A 16,869-nucleotide genomic window follows, 5' to 3' on the forward strand; every position below is an offset into this window, starting at 1 on the left:
TTATCATCATCAACATTTGTGTTGAAGGCAATCAGCTGGTGATTAATCTGTCAAAAATATGAGTTGTGTCCTTGTAGTTTTCTCATGATTTTGTTTGATTGTTTCAGAGAAGAGTGATGACATTCCTCTTAAGTGTTGGGGTCTTTTTTCAAGTGTGTGATTCAGACGTGAGATGCAGGGATGACAAGGGAAAAAAGGTGGACTGGTTGGTGGACATTTTAAGTTCTGACAATCCATTTCTTCACCTTTTCTAAGTGTCAGCTGAATATGTAATTGTTTTGTTTTTTATCTGTGTATCATAAGGTATATTCTATACAAGTTACCCAACACAAATGGTCGTGGTTTGTCCTATCTGTACATGGATAAGAGCACCAATGGATGGCAAATGAGCAATAAGATGATCAACAGTGAATCCGGCACTCTGGCAAACACCCTGAAACCTCTTCTGGACTTCTACAACACAAAGGTGACGTATTAAATGACGTATGGCTCGGTTTAACAGCAATGTTTAATCTACACATTGATTTAGAGTTTCTTGTTGTTTTTGTTGCAGACTGAAGGTTTTGGTTACATGCTCTACAATGATCAACCTCCGAAACCATATGCTGCTCCTGCATCATTTGGCCACAGTAAAGGTGGGTGCAGCAATGTTCCACTTTATTACATTCAAATGTAAAGACATCATATCTTAACAAAGCTCTGTTTCTGTCATTTTCTTCTGTTCTACTTCCTAAAGGAGTTGTCATGTTGGACAGAAAAACTGGAGTTTGGCTTTCACACAGTACACCAAAATTCCCAACATATCGCAGTAGAGACTTCTGGCCAGATAATGGAAACGCGAATGCTCAAACTTTTATGTGTGTGACATACTTCTATGATCAGTTCAAAGAAATAGGTGGGTTGAAGCTTGTTACATTTCTGACTTGTTTTGAAAGTTATCTGCTCAACATAATAAGTGTTCAGTAAAAATCTTATGTGAATTCTCAGGAGAGCAGCTCAAGTACATCCATGCTTATTCATATGACTCTGACATCCCGACAACCTTTCACAATGAGCTGCGATGTGTCGCTCAGCGAGAATGCTACCCAAAGAAGGAACCCTGGTTCCGTGTACAGAACCTGACTTCAATGAATGGACGTGGTTTCGTAAGCTTTGCAAAATACACACGTTTTGGAGATGGTGAGTGTTTAAAATCAATTACTCAATCAGGATTCAAGTGTTCACATTTCTTAAAAGATAACTTTAAAAAATTTTTTAAATCAGAGACAGGATTAAAACACAAAGATTGATCTTAATTTTCACAGATAACAACGTTGTGTTTAGTTTCCATTCAATTGTGTTTTGTTTTTTTCTATTCAATTAGATCTCTACTCTGGCCTTATTGTTTACTACTTGAAGCGGAATCTGTATGTCAAGAGCTGGGGAAAGATGCGTAGTCCTCTGCCTTCTAACTGCAGCAGCATCATCCGATATCAAGTGTACAATGTGAAGAAAGTAGAGCTCCCCAACGTAATGCCCTTCAGTGATACTGTGGATCACTCCAAGTGGGTGGTGACTGATGTTCACTGGACCTGCATCGCTGATATGAACAGGGAAGAGAGTCAGATGAAAAGAGGTGGAGGAGCAATATGCACCGATAATGATGCTGTCAGGAAGGCTTTCATTGTTCTGATCAACGAGATTGAACAATGTAAAGATGAGCATGTTCATTCTGATGTTGAACATAGAGAGCTTTAAAGCAAAAGTTTTGTTGCCACTGCATGGTCCGGCTCTTATCATGTCAGCTGATACTGTGCTTTAGTAATTTATTCTTGCAAACAAATTTTAGGTACATTTCACAAAGTAGCACATTCACAGCAACCCTGGAACATTTGGGGATCCTGGATCTCTGGGGATCTAGGGTCCTGGGGCTGGGCCAGTGTGTTCTGTTAAAATAATTGATTATTTTCTATATTGGTAAATTATTTTATGCTTTATTTCTGCTTCTCTGTCTCTGTTCTCTGTGAGTGACGCAGGTCACTATCAAAGGTCAAACCTTGACTGTAATAAATATCTCTATGCATTTATATTAAGTCAGACAATATGATTTGATACATTGATTGTGTTTGTGTGTTAATATTGATGTAGAAAACTATGATTACTTTAATTACATATATTCCATTTGCTTAAACTGATTAAGATTCTATAAATCACAAAGAATGACATCCAGATATATTGATGCACAGTTTTTGCTGTGTGTGTATGTGCATTTGTGAGTGTGTGTGTGTGTATGTGTGTCTGGAGAGGGGAGACCACAGAAGGCCGAATGAAAATCCCGTGTGAGAATCTCTGTAAGTCATAACAAGGAAAAATGTTTGTGCTAACAAGTTTGTTAGCAGGCCACAAGGCCTTGTCCTGGGTAGCAGGGATTGTTTTGCCCAGGTGGCCTGATGTGTGACGGTATGAAAGAAGACTGGCAAATCAGCGGAGGGGGAAGGCGGGACTTCCTGGAAGAAATCGACCAGCATGTTTTGTAAACAATTGTAAGGTTATTTTAATGGGTTCCAGGGAGGGAGTCGTGGTTCAGACTTCACGAACTGAAACACGTCTGTTTGTATTCAGGGACATGAGTTAATTTTGAACCCGGAGATCTCTGTAAAGTGCACATTTTTTGACGTATTGTAATAAAACTTTTGTTAAACTGAGAAACTTGGACGTCTCCAGCTCTTCATTTCCCCATCAAAGAATGCGCAGAAAAATGGTGAGTTTTTTTCTGTTGGTGACAGATTTTTTTCTGTCGGTGACAGATTATCAATTTTCAAGGTTTCCTCATGCAATTTTTCTAACAGTTCACACTGGGGAAAAATTAAAACACACAAGGAACTCAGCAAAATTATTTTAAAAAAGAGTTGTTTTGTGTGCTCCTGAAGGACTTTAGTGTCCTACCAGCTTCAGCACTGTTCATGGAGTTTCCTGGTTCCTCCAGAGGGTCTTTAGCAGCCGGCACCATCCAACAACAAGCACTGCTGTCATGATTGTTATCATGAAAAGTAATTTATTGTGAATATGTTTGTCATGCACATTGCAGAGACAAAGATAACACGCAGAAGAACATGCATTTGTAGTTCTCTTTTTTTCTTGCTGTGTCATTTAAGTGAAAATGTATGTTTTTATGTTTTATACTACCTGATGGTGCCAGATGGGAGAAATACAACAATAAACAACTACACTTGATTTAAAGAATGCATCAATATTGTGTCTATCCCTTGCAGATGTGGAATGTATACCAATCCTGTAGGCTGTGAGAAGAATAGTAACTCAGTCATGTTTATGTTCTTTTTGACTGAATTCGACTGTGCAAAAAAGGGCCCCTGCTTTTTAAGTGTCACACACACAATCAGATAATAATTTGTAGTATGGGGAAGTGAGTGTGTGAGTAAGCAGATGAGCTGTGAGAGGTGTGAGTTTGGGGTTTCACACTGGGAGAGGACATGCCACTTCTCACAAAAAGAGATGCTCACTGCCCTGTGAAGTTCTCACAGCAAGAGCCGGAGAAATGGAGATGGTGAAATATGTAAGTAAAAAATGTCAGGGTTAAAGAAATATGCAAAAATAATAGATTAAAAATGAATCAGCTAATATTAGATTTTTATTGATTATGGTGAACATGCTTTATTTTTTTATTTTTTTGTTTTTAAATATGATGTATCAAACATTTTAAAAAATGGTGTCATGCCACATAGGAAATAAATCTTAATATTGACATTCACACAGTACACCAAAATTCCCAACATATTGCAGTAGAGACTTCTGGCCAAATAGTGGAAACGCTAATGCTCAAACGTTTATGTGTATGACGTACTCCTATCATCAGTTCAAAGAAATAGGTGGGTTGAAGCTTATTACATTTCTGACTTGTTATGAAAGTTATCTGTTTAACTGAATAACATTAAAAAAAACTTCTATTTGAATTCTCAGGAGAGCAGCACACAATGAGCTGCAATGTGTCGCTCAGCGAGAATGCTACCCAAAGAAGGACCCCTGGTTCCGTGTACAGCAGCTGACTTCAATGAATGGACGTGGTTTCTTGAGCTTTGCAAAATACACACGTTTTGGAGATGGTGAGTGTTTAAAATTCAATCAAATAGTCAGAATTTCAGTGTAAACAGGATAGTTTGGATTTATTGAAGTGATACTGTACATTTTGTTGTTTTCAACAGACAACAAGACAGACTGTGTCACTAAAAGGAGAACTGGAAATGTATTTTTTTTTCCTGTAGCCTGTAGGGGTTACTCTTAATTTACATTGATAACATTGTGTTTTGTTTTTTCTATTAAATTAGATCTCTACTCTGGCCTTATTGTTTACTGCTTGGAACAGAATCTGTATGTCAAGAGCTGGTGTAGTAAACTGCCTGCTAACTGCAGCGACATCATCCCTCATGATGTGTACAATGTGAAGAAAGTAGAGCTCCCCAACGTAATGCCCTTCAGTGACACTGTGGATCACTCCAAGTGGTTGGTGACTTCTGATGGTGGCTGGACCTGCATCGCTGATACGAACAGGGCAACGACTCAGATGAAAAGAGGTGGAGGAGCAATATGCACCTATAATGATGCTGTCAGGAAGGCTTTCTATGATTTGATTGCAGAGCCTGAAAAATGTAACCGTAAAAATGTGGGCCAGACACCCAGAGCAGATTTTATTAGGCCTAGAGCTGGAAAAGCTGGAAGAGACAAACGCAAAAACAATGGTAGATACAAAGATAGATACAAAATGCTGATGTGTCCATGACATTCTTTTTAGGTTGTTTTTATACAATGTGTTGTGGTGATTGTTTGGCTTTACATCAGCTGCACCAAATCCAGGAAATTATAAGAACAGCAGAATCCGTTGACTCATTAAATGTCTTACCTAGCCCTGCTGAAATGAGTTGCATTCTACATTGACATACATAAATATCTATACACATGTGTATGATTGCATCATGTCCAAAAAAACCCTTTAATTGTTAACTTCCGTTTCGTGCATCATTTATTACTTCAAGTAATGCTAAGTATAAGTATCTTCACGTATAGTAGTATGTATTTATTATACATATATGCAAAAAATGTGTATGTACATATACATAATATATACATGCTTGCACAATTTTATATCCTAGATTGTCTTCTGTTTACTTTCATTGCAGATTGCTTATCTTTGTCATTGTTGTGCATATGACAATAAATAAACAATAAATGCTTACATACTCTCCCATTCCTGCCTTTACATATTTTTAGAGTCAGCACTAAAAACACATTATTGGGGGAATAATTTTTTTATGAAATAAAGCATTTGACTAAGAAACAGTCAATCAGTGGAATTTTCCAGTGGTTCAGTTTTCTCACCCAATGTCAGCTGATCGGCTCCAGCCCCCTGTCATTAAGGATAATGAATAAATGAATTAATTTCCTGGAGGTTAATGGCATACAAATTATGTATATAATAATACATAAATGAAAAATATAACATGTAATATATATATATATATATATATATATATATATATATATACATATATACATATATATACACATATATATATATATATATATGTATATAACATGTTATATTTTTTCATTTATATTTATTTATTTTTATTATATATATATCATTACATAATTCATTATGTAATATCCTACAATATTGTAATCAATAAATCATATATATATATATATATATTGTATGCATATTTTTTTAAATAACGGGTTTCTTGTTCCTATAAAAGACAAAAAAATATAGCGTATTTCTTTAACATTTTAATTTCTTTATTTAAATCCCAACCCTTCCTGAAGCCAGTGAAATGTTTCCTCCTCACCACTAGGTGTCCCCATAGTTTCCTCCGGCACCAACACAACTCGGTAACTTCCGCCTCCGGTCGCGATCGCACGCATAGGAAGTCAGCTACACACACACGTGAAAAAATTCACCCAAAACAGACAGCTTCAACACAACATGGATATCACCGAGGTTCCCGTGAGTCAAGACAACAAAGGCAAGAAAAAGAAGAATAAAAAGCCAAAGAAGAAGAGTGTGAGTCAGGAGGGAGACGGAGGAGAGGAGACGAAGGAGGTGAAGATGGAGCAGAGCGAGCCTGCCTTCCCCCCCACCTTCAGTGTGTCCGAAATCAAGAATAAACAGCGAAGACACCTCATGTTCATGAAACTCAAGCAGGAGAAAAGAAAGGTAAAGATGCAGAACTACACAGAGCGGCCAGTTTTTTAGGTACACGGAAAGCTAATGCAGTCCCGCAGGAACCATACTGCTTTATATATATTATATATATATATATACATATATATATATATATATATACATATATATTAATATTATATATACATATATATACATATATATATGTATATATACATATATATATTATATATGTATATATACATATATATATTATATATGTATATATACATATATATATATATACATATATATACATATACATATATATATATATATATATATACATATATATATATATGTATAACACCTGGTTTAGGTTATAAAGTTCACGTTGAAATAGTTTCTAATATGACATGCACACTTTTAATCAGTAGGTAACTAATTACATTTACTCAATTTACTTCAGCAAATTTTGAGATGTAGATTTTGTAATTTGAGTGTTTCCACATTATGTAACTTTTTTCTCCACTACATGTAGCTGCCAGCTTTCGTTACTTTTCAGGTCAAAATTTAACATAAAAATATGATCAATTCAAAAATGATTAGACATGTTTATAAATGAAACCACATAAAAGTATATTAACAGGTTAAAATGAGCCCTATCTGAACAACAGTAACATTCTGCTCAGATAAATGCATCAAAAGTAATCTAATAATAAATTTGGAATATATGAAATAATCTGAGTGGGGACATTCTGCATAACAAGTACTTTTACTTTTGATACTTTAAGTACATATTTATGCTGATACTTGCTTGTACTTTTACTGAAGTAAGTTCTGAATGCATAACTTTTACTTGTAGGGGGGAATCTGAATACTTCTCCAACCACTGCTTCTAATAATAATAATAATTTGCACAGCTCGTTCCCTCATTTAAATAACATGATATTTATGCACATTGTTTCCACGTTTTATATCAACTTTCTCTATTCTTATTTTTAATTTATGCTGCTGTTTTTGACTCGCAGTACTTGCCTTAATCTGTTTTTAAATGTTTAGTACTTGGTCATATGCACCAATCTACCACAGCGAATTCAAAGTGAGTCTGATTGTGATATGATCAGCTTTAGCCACAGTAAATGTAAGTTACAACCCTAATCCAACTTGAATTTCAGTGTTCATATTTCTTCTGTCGTTATATTTCAGCAAAAGATGCAGCTGAAGAAAAAGAAGAAAAAAGAAAGGGAAGCGTTGGGTGATAAGGTGAGTTCATTTTTCTGAAATGTTGCCATTCAAAGACTGGAATGTTTTATGTGGCTTCTTTGATCAAATCATTTAACCATTAACCAGTATTAATTTTTGCTTTTTTCCTTTCCTCATGAAGGCACCGCCCAAAGAGGTCCCAAAGACGATAGAAAACCAGAGGGTGTACGACGAGACAACGGTTGACCCACAAGATGAAGAGGTGTGGACCAGGTTTAGTTTAGCTCCTTCAAACGATCTCGGGTATATTTGTATTTTTAATAATTTAACATACATTTGTGCATTTTCCTGTCATGATCAGATTGCATTTGACGAGGCAACTGATGAGTTTTCCGCCTACTTCAACGGATTGACAAACCCCAAAGTGCTCATCACAACGTCAGACAGACCAAGAGGGGTGAGTGGCTGCTGCTCGGCATAAAATGCATTTTCATTCATTACCTTTTTTTTATCATTTCATCAACGTTGCCAGAATCTGTCACCTTTTAATATCAGCTAACAGCAAACATGCTCTTGATGAAATGCTTTTGACCTTTTCTAATGATGATAGTCCACCAGTAAATTCCAACACTCATTATTTTGATGCATACAAAAAATTTGCAAAAGGAGAAGACTACAGTCTGAACAAGACTCCTGGCAATCAGATTGCAGAGCCACATTAGCCGTGTTTCCATTAGGGTTAAAAGTGGCCGCTGGGAAAGCTTCATGCCACGCCCTCCGAAATGGCCGCTCACTCAGCGTGTCTCAATTATTTAAAAAAAGCACCAGAGGGATTGACAAGACTTTGGAGGTCACATATAGTTTTCGATCATCGCGGAATTCACCATCGCTAACTGTAAATAAAGTGTCTGGTGCTTGTTGTAAACAAACAGAGATCGCTAACTGAACACATGCTGCTGCAGCACATACACACTGTACTGCTACAGAGCTAACTGTGTAGCCTGTTAGCACAGTGCTACCGTGGACCTTATTCCGTGAAGCCGGACTGCACTATGAAAGGGCAGGATATAACGCCCTAAGGTGAGAAGCCAGCACAGATCTTTCCAGCAATATAGCGGGACATTTGCAGGACCGCACGATGAAAGAGGCTTATGTTTCTTGTCGCTTGTGACTACTCGCTACTTTGTCGCGTTGTTGTGGCATCCAGTAGTACGTCACATCCCGCTTAGCGTTCTATCCAATCTCTGCTCTTTGACAGGGCCAAAAAACGTCATCATTCCGAGTATTCGACCATAGTGGAAACGCAGCTTTTGTGATTTACTCCCCTGTCCTCAAAGCAGATTCTAAGTGTCTTTCACTCCTCTGAAAAAAACACATCATGGCCATTAGAAAGGATTCAAAAATGACTTTTATGCAGTATAACATGGTTATATTGCCACAATTATATAATATTGCAAATTTAATTTCTTTCTTAATTTCTAAATTTGAGGTTGCTGATTTTTACAATTACACTTTTTACACTTTGGTTAGTGCAAACAGTTTATTTCTCACAAAAATGTTAAATGAGACTTGTAGAATAAAGGGATTTTGATGAAATACATTTTTAAGCTTAGATTGTGTTACTTTTCATCACATGATTTTGTTTAAGGACCCATTCTAGTTTAGTTTTTCTGGCTATAATAAATGGTTTTCTTTCTTATTCTTTTTCGTTTTAAGAACAAATAATAACGAGTAAGAAGAACAAATAATTACACAAATGAATAATAATCATGTCTGTAATGTAATGTCTTGTCTAACAGCCAGTGAGAGTAACTGGCATTTTACAGGTGTATGAATCATCCCGAGGTTGTAAACTGCAGTTTGCTGAAGCTTCTTTTCACTCATTATTTTCCAACATTGTCTGTTCAACACATCAATCTCTCCCTGGTGTTTGTCTCGTAGAGAACGGTGAGGTTTTGTGAGCAGCTGGCCACAGTGATCCCAAACGCCCACGTGTACTACAGAAGAGGTTTGGCCCTGAAGAGGGTCATCCCGCAGTGCGTCGCCAGGGACTTCACCTACCTCATGGTCATCAACGAGGATCGCAAAGTGCCCAGTATCCTCTCTACATGCTCTGATGCTCTCTATTTATTATGTTGTACAAGCTGTCATTTAGATAATGAATTAGATCTAGTACGTTTTATTGATTTCACCAACATCAGAGACTGCTTTAATTAGATAAAAGCTCAGTCATGAATATGAAAGTTGCAATAAATAACTAAGTGGAATGATTCTACCTTGACTATGTGAGCTAGTTAATGTTCTAGCTCACCTAGTCTAACCTTTCTAATGTCAGCCCCCTTAACCATGATCTCAAGATGGTTTGGTTCTCTGTCATCTTCCTGACGGTCCGACTGCACACTTCAAGGTCAGCAGTGTTCGACTACGCAAGGAGATGAAGGCAAGTCGATAAATTCAAACTATTCCCTGTTTCTGCTTTGATCAAACCAGTGCAGTGCCCGTAGGAAGTATGTATTCTTATAGTGCAAGATTGTATTTTGTAGGTAATGCTAATGCCTCTTGCTAGTGTAACCTTAAATAACACAGAAACACCATCTTTCCGTCCGTATTATGCTTAGCTGTCAGTTGATAAAGTTTTGTTTTTACTGTTTTCAATGGATCAAACTGATCTGAAAACTTAAACTGATCTGAAACTTAGCATGCTAATCGTGAGATAGCACATTACGCAGTATGCTGCACTAAAAGTACATTAACATGAACCCAATTAGCGGATATATTATATTGCATGCAAGTATCTCCTATCAAATGATTATGGGCATTACGCTAAGCAACATGAATCTCATCCCTGAATTACATAGTAATGTAACATAAGAAGTGAATAAAGCTAAATCTCCGCTTAGCATGCTAATCGTGCTACAACAACATCTGCAACTCCATAAAAAACATACTTTTCATGAGATACGCACACCATCCAGCAAATACACATTGAACATTGATATTCGCTGGAAACTCTTTGAATATTATTGGAAAATCGAACCTTGTAGCGCACTTTAAAACTCTGAAAGATAGGTAGGCTAAATAGACTTACAGATGAGATGAGTCAGGGTGTAAATCCAGAGTGAATTGTGTTACTGACCAGGTGTAGGCCTATCACACAATTGGGCAGAACCCCCCCTAAAAGGCATCCGCTCAGAAACAGTGCAATGCCGCAACATGTCCTACATAAATACATTTTGAATTGAATTAAAAAATCTTCAAAATCGAGGATGCACACCTTCGTGCCATGCACAGGCCACATACGAAATCTTAGGTCAGTCTGACTAACGGTCAGCGAGATATGCCCTAGACACACACACACACACACACACACACACACACACACACACACACACACACACACACACACACACACACAGACAGACAGACAGACAGACAGACAGACAGACAGACAGACAGACAGACAGACAGACAGACAGACAGACAGACAGACAGACAGACAGACAGACAGACAGACAGACAGAGGCTTCTTGCTTTATAGATAGATGAATGATCAAGTCAGATGTAATGTCTATAAGGTTTAAAAAGTGTTTGGATTTTGAATAATGATTAAACTGCTTTAAATTTAGGTTATTTAGAATGCCATGTCCCCTTACAAACAGGTGACTTTATTATTTTATTTTTTTAATCATTCATAGCACAATATCATCAAATTTTCTCTGAAGTGAATAATCAGTGTACTATATGTGCTGCATATAAATATGTGACAGACCACAGCTGGGGGAGCTTGAAAATGCTTAAAAGCTGCTTGGATTTGACTCTGCAAAAGGTGCAGGAACCCTGTGTCTTACAATCACTTATCATCATTTTATATATGTTTAGCATCTGGCATCTGGTATCTGTGTGATGTAGTCATAACTAGTGTTTTCTCTCTGCAGAGACGAGGCAAAGATCCAACTGAACACTCTCCGGAGGTGATCCTCAACAACTTCACCACACGTCTGGGCCACAGCATCGGCCGGCTGCTGGCCGCCCTCTTTCCACAGGACCCTCAGTTTGTGGGTCGACAGGTCGCCACCTTCCACAACCAGAGAGACTTCATCTTTTTCAGATTCCACAGGTGAGGATTTTCACTGTGAATTCTGACGCGGTGCCTTTGAATATAGCCCTCCCTTAAATGTAAATGTTCTTCTAAACAATTGTTTGTGTCTCTGAAGATACATCTTCAAGAATGAGAAGAAAGTTGGTATTCAAGAGCTCGGACCTCGCTTCACCCTCAAACTGCGCTCTCTACAGAAAGGAACCTTTGACTCGAAGTTTGGGGAGTACGAGTGGGTCCTGAAGGTGAGTCTCTCACTGAGTGATTACAAATTTGATGCAGGTCATAGACAGCATATTTTGTCTGGATAATCAGAAGAAGGCCTTATTCAAATTTAGCATTTTCCAAAGTGACAAGATGTGGGGTATGCTGATATTTCTCAGGTTTAGGAGCACTCTTTGGATATGTATAACAGCGCATTCCGATGATGTGTTGAAAATCTTTCTTTTATCGCAATTTTGAACACAGCCTCTTGCCTGTTTACGATCAGCTCTGTTTTGTAGACAAACCAACTAGATAACAGTTTGCAAGGCTGGTGTCGAGATTTCATTGACATTTCTGGTCGGAAGGAAAAACCCGCCTACTTTTAAAACATTGTGAAACACTTGGATATCAGCAGGTTTTTGGATACATGCAAATATCACAACATCAACCTTTTCAGGAAGGTTGTTGAAGTAATGAAAGAAGGGGGTTGTGTTTGCAAGTTCTAACAAGTCTGCCACATGTGGGGAAAATCCAATTACTGAGAAATGAAATGGCACAAGCTGTTCTTCCACTTTTTGACGTGAAAAACAACCCGTTTCTGTAATCAAAGCATACACAGCTTCATGTAAACTAGGAAATCAGTGAAATATCCATTTTTTATTAGTTATGTGAACTGCTTTTATTAGTAGGATATGCTTGGCTGTCTTTCTTGGAATAAGGGCGAATATAATTGTGCATGTAAATGTTTTAAAAGCCTAATCTTGAGATGGCAGAAGAGCTGTGGTGGGGATTAATAGACGTGCCACTTGCACATTGTATGGATGTTACATATGCATTCATGGACTAGCCATACATGAATGAATACAGTGCACTTCAGCAACATGTCAAAGGGTACTTAGTAATGCCTCAGCCTTTCCTTTAACACTAAAAATACACTTTTCTGTTTCCAGCGTCATGAGATGGATGCCTGCAGACGGAAGTTCCAGCTCTGAAGCAAAAATAACAGCAAGCTTATGTTGTCAGGCAAGGACGACTGTGTTCATTCTCCAAGATGTCACTGTGGTTTGTGGCTTTGCACAAATGGACTTTATAGTGGATATCTATATTCTGTCTGGACAAACAATACTTTTCCCTTCAACTCAATTCGACCACCAATGACTGGATTCATCGCTGGACTGGATTACATCGCTGTAGATTCACACTCACCCTGAAAACTACGTCTATAAAGCTGCATCTGCAGACCGGGTGTGGGACAGGAGCTCACTGCAAGGACTTTTACCCCCTGTAGGTTGGGAGACACTAGAGAGGAGACATGCAGACACTCCACATGAATCCCAATAACCAGAAAATTCAGTTGTATTGGCAGATGTGTAATTGGTTTCAAACTTATCACAAATGGCATGAATGCGCCCCACAAATCATTGTGAGCAAATTTTTGATCACAGCCTGTAAGCATACAGATCTGTTAAAATGGTTCAAATTGTGTCTACAATGCAAGTCCTTTGTATTTGATAGGACCTGCAAAATTGATGGCAGATTGAACACGTTTCACAGATTTACAAATGTATATACATTTTAATAAAACATGTTGCTGCAACATTAAAATGTGGAAATACCATTTATTTATTCTTAATCAGCATGAAAAATGTACAATTCAAAAGGCACACGTGTGTGTTGATACGAGTTAGTTTCCTTTAAGCAAGGAGGTTAAGACTTGTACTGTGTCACATAAGCACCTGGAAATGTTTCAGTATGAGATTTTACAAAAAGGCAAAAGTAAAAAACTTAAGTTAGTTTCTTGTCCCCATATTCCCGAACGCTCCTGAGACTTTTCCAGTCCACAGCGCAGCTCCACGGCACCACAATGTCCAAAACCTGCAAAAAAGTTTCATGCATTAGTCAGACCAAGTCTGCATTTTAATCAAAAGTTATGGACATGCCTATTCCCAACTGCTCATTTTTAAGTGTTTTCTTTCCCTAAGACAGTGATGCTTTAATCAGTTGTTTATTTGAGAGGTAGATGACTTTCCTAGAATAACAATTACATTTGAAATTCCAAAGTGATTTTGAAAACACAATTTAACTGCTAATTGGCTGTCTTTCAAGCTCCCAAACTGCTCGACTCATCTGGAGATCCACCTTTAAAAAGCTCCTGTTAAACCCATATAACATTATACTCTAGTCAAGATCCACAACTATTCAAACATCATGTCCGGCATTATAACATGAGAAGGTGTATAAAACGATGCAAATTTTGTTGAATACAATTGGAGCAGTCATAAAACATGTCATGATCTCATTAACACCTTACTGAAAAATCTGCTAATATTTTACAGTGGAGTCATTACGCACAAATTTGTGAATAAACACGTGCAATATAAATTGGGAAAAAAAAACACAATCTCCAGCCAGCCACACCTCCTAACCTAGACGCCCGAAACAAAACCGAAAGCATCCTGTATTATATTGGTAAAAAAAAAAAAAAACTGTCAATAAAATTGGACTATTTGTAATCTTCTCCAGATATTCAATGAGTTTGCCACATGGCATCAAATAACACCTGATGACCTCTAAACGTTACAACAATGAACTAGAGACAGAGCATTCAGAGGATATGTAGCTTTCCTAGGTTTATTGACAATAGTTCTCAGCTGAAGTTAAACCAAATCACAGTATGATTTTTTAATTTTATTTTTCTATGTTGTTCCAAATGTCTTGGTGTATTGATGTAGTACTCTGGCTGGGTTTTAAACATTCTTGAATTTAAAAAAATGACCTAATTCAGCACCAGTGTGTAACAAATGGTTCACTACAATACATTGCTCAAACAACTTATGGGACATAGTTGAGCATAGAAATGGACTTCAGAAAGCTCAACATTAATGTTCTGAACCCTTATATACCTTAATACTTATTGATTATTAACTCAGCTTTGATGACCAGAACTACTTGACACACAGTTTAATCTTTCAAATAGAAGGCAGAATGATAAGGGTTTTTAAAGAAAATTTAGGGAGAAAAGATTTTTCGGGATTACAACTATAGTCTGAGGTAATCAAACTTTATATAGCGCTTTTCATACATATAAATGCAACACAAAGTGCTTTACAAAAAATAATAAAAACAGACAATAAAAATGACAAAACCCACCCCTCCCATCCCCACATACAAATCTGTATGTACACATACACACACAAGCACAGACACCCACACACAAACACACACTCAGACTCACACACAGCACACACAGATATACTCTGTTCCCTATACAGTTCAATATCGTCACCCTGTTAAAATAATCGCCTAAATCATTTTTGCAAGTTTTGCAGGAAACACAAAAAACTTCACCAAAAGTGTAATATATAACATTTATTGGTCATTTCACTCAAAAGGGATGTAACAAAGGAAGTCTATTGGCAAAGTAATAACACTGTGCAAATTATGTAACTTAAGAGAAATAGATGACTTAGGCAATTTTTTGAACATACATAAGAAAGATATGGTAACACTTTATTTTGAAGGTGTCTACATAAGAGTCACACAAGCCTGTCAGAAACATGACATGACAAGTATCATGAGCATTAATGTTACTTCAAAGTGTCATTAATGTTCATGACACATCCCATGTCATGTTTATGACACGCTCATGTCATGTCACTCTTATGTAGACACCTTAAGGTAAAGTGTTACCAATATTAGTGTCAAAAATAAAACACTGATAAACTAAACAATCTCCCTCTAGCTCCTCTTTGCTGGGTTCTTATTTGATGCCTGTGAATGTGGCAAATTGTCAAAGAAGTGATGATCTTAAAGGGGTAAAATCACATGATCTGATCAACTGAGGATGTAAGCGATTTTACCATAGGTGGCCGGCGTCATGAGGAGATGATTTAGGCAAAAAAAACAAACCTATTTTGACAAAAAATGACTTAGGCGATTATTTTAACAGTGTGACGATATTGTGGTGCGTTTTTACACTGAAGTAAATGAGGTTTTGACAAACAGGTGTGAAATCTGTCAGTTGTTAAATAAAATATAAAGGGCGGCCAGGGGTGTGATCTTGTAAAAACCACAGATAAATAAATTCCCGGAGCTTGTTGAGCAGACTGTGCTGTGGTACTCACAGAGCCAGAGGCTGGTCGCTGCTATAGGAAGGAGCAGACTTTCTGCGGTCTGAACGGGTTGTTGCTGGACGACATGCCGGTGAGCAGAGGGTCCTGCTGGGCGTGCTGGAGGCAGAACTGCTGCAGGTCCGCCGCGGCCTGGGACACCTGTGGAGAACAACCGAGCCCTGGAAAGTTAGCTGCAGTTATGGAAAAAACACTTCTCTGACTCCAAATAAAAAGTGACTCCATTGAGTGACACCATCTGTATCAAACCGAGAGAAACTAACAACAAATGAAACATCACGCCCTAAAAAAAGTAACGTTAGCGAGTAAAGAGTAGCGATCCGAACCGTTACCTTGACTCTAGGTAAGCCAGCTTCAAGGCGTAACTGTTGGACAATTTTCTTCATCGCCACGACGCTCGATGATCCCGACATTGTTAAGATTTTGAGGAACTGTAGTCCTTATAATGACGAACTTTTCCAAACAGGTCGCTGTTGATAGCCAACTTGCTAACTACTTCTTCCTCATCACCGAGTTTCCGGTTCTCTTTAAAGGAGTGTTCGTTGTTGCTGCCTTCACGGGATGTTATAAAACTCAGAATTATAACTTCGACTGTCCCCCAACGTTATTTAAATGGACATTGTACTCAATTAAAATATGCATTTACGTCAGTAAAATGACTTATTTTTACTTGGAAATTAACGGAAATATTCATGCTATAATATAAAAACAATAAAAGGACAATTAATATTCATATCATAATATTATTTGTGCTTTGGTTTATTAATTTGACAACTTTTGTCTTATGCTTAAGCTTTGTTATCGATTTGTATGTAGTTCATGTTTTCTGAGCGCTCTGAATCTCATATAAAAACATGACCAGGCTTTGAGTGACAGAAAAATAAGGAATCTCGTTAAATGTAATAATTACGACCACATCCCGTGTACGCGAAAGCAGCATCAGATCAATTGCGGCCTCTAGTGGTGATAAATATATGACCACACTCACACATGACGACCAGAAATACAAGAAATCTCTGAATGTTATCGATATAATGTGGAGCGTTTACAAAATGCCTTTATTAAAGGTCACAAAAGAT

General features: G+C 37.4%; 3 protein-coding genes across 3 annotated transcripts; 2 read left to right on the forward strand and 1 right to left on the reverse strand.

The window, feature by feature from the left end:
• Positions 1 to 113: 113 nt before the first annotated feature.
• Positions 114 to 5,176, forward strand: LOC131977182 (plancitoxin-1-like). The gene is made up of 9 exons (XM_059340384.1): positions 114 to 205; positions 304 to 466; positions 554 to 635; positions 737 to 895; positions 988 to 1,179; positions 1,364 to 1,730; positions 3,751 to 3,912; positions 3,958 to 4,100; positions 4,323 to 5,176. Exons 1-9 carry the CDS (start codon positions 117 to 119, stop codon positions 4,772 to 4,774), a joined length of 1,809 nt encoding a protein of 602 aa, XP_059196367.1. The 5' UTR covers positions 114 to 116; the 3' UTR covers positions 4,775 to 5,176.
• Positions 5,177 to 5,908: 732 nt separating this feature from the next.
• rpf1 (ribosome production factor 1 homolog) lies at positions 5,909 to 12,682 on the forward strand. The gene is made up of 9 exons (XM_059341907.1): positions 5,909 to 6,208; positions 7,364 to 7,420; positions 7,542 to 7,622; positions 7,722 to 7,817; positions 9,302 to 9,455; positions 9,718 to 9,800; positions 11,296 to 11,477; positions 11,575 to 11,701; positions 12,611 to 12,682. The coding sequence occupies exons 1-9, from the start codon at positions 5,978 to 5,980 to the stop codon at positions 12,650 to 12,652; spliced, it is 1,053 nt and encodes a 350-aa protein (XP_059197890.1). The 5' UTR covers positions 5,909 to 5,977; the 3' UTR covers positions 12,653 to 12,682.
• Positions 12,683 to 13,259: 577 nt separating this feature from the next.
• On the reverse strand, positions 13,260 to 16,321 carry LOC131978297 (guanine nucleotide-binding protein G(I)/G(S)/G(O) subunit gamma-5). The gene is made up of 3 exons (XM_059341908.1): positions 16,123 to 16,321; positions 15,785 to 15,931; positions 13,260 to 13,535 (listed from the first exon to the last, which is right to left on the reverse strand). The coding sequence occupies exons 1-2, from the start codon at positions 16,201 to 16,203 to the stop codon at positions 15,806 to 15,808; spliced, it is 207 nt and encodes a 68-aa protein (XP_059197891.1). The 5' UTR covers positions 16,204 to 16,321; the 3' UTR covers positions 13,260 to 13,535; positions 15,785 to 15,805.
• Between the last annotated feature and the right edge of the window lie 548 nt (positions 16,322 to 16,869).

The sequence above is a fragment of the Centropristis striata genome, chromosome 9 (genome assembly GCF_030273125.1).
Source record: "Centropristis striata isolate RG_2023a ecotype Rhode Island chromosome 9, C.striata_1.0, whole genome shotgun sequence".
Taxonomy (NCBI): Eukaryota; Metazoa; Chordata; class Actinopteri; order Perciformes; family Serranidae; genus Centropristis; species Centropristis striata.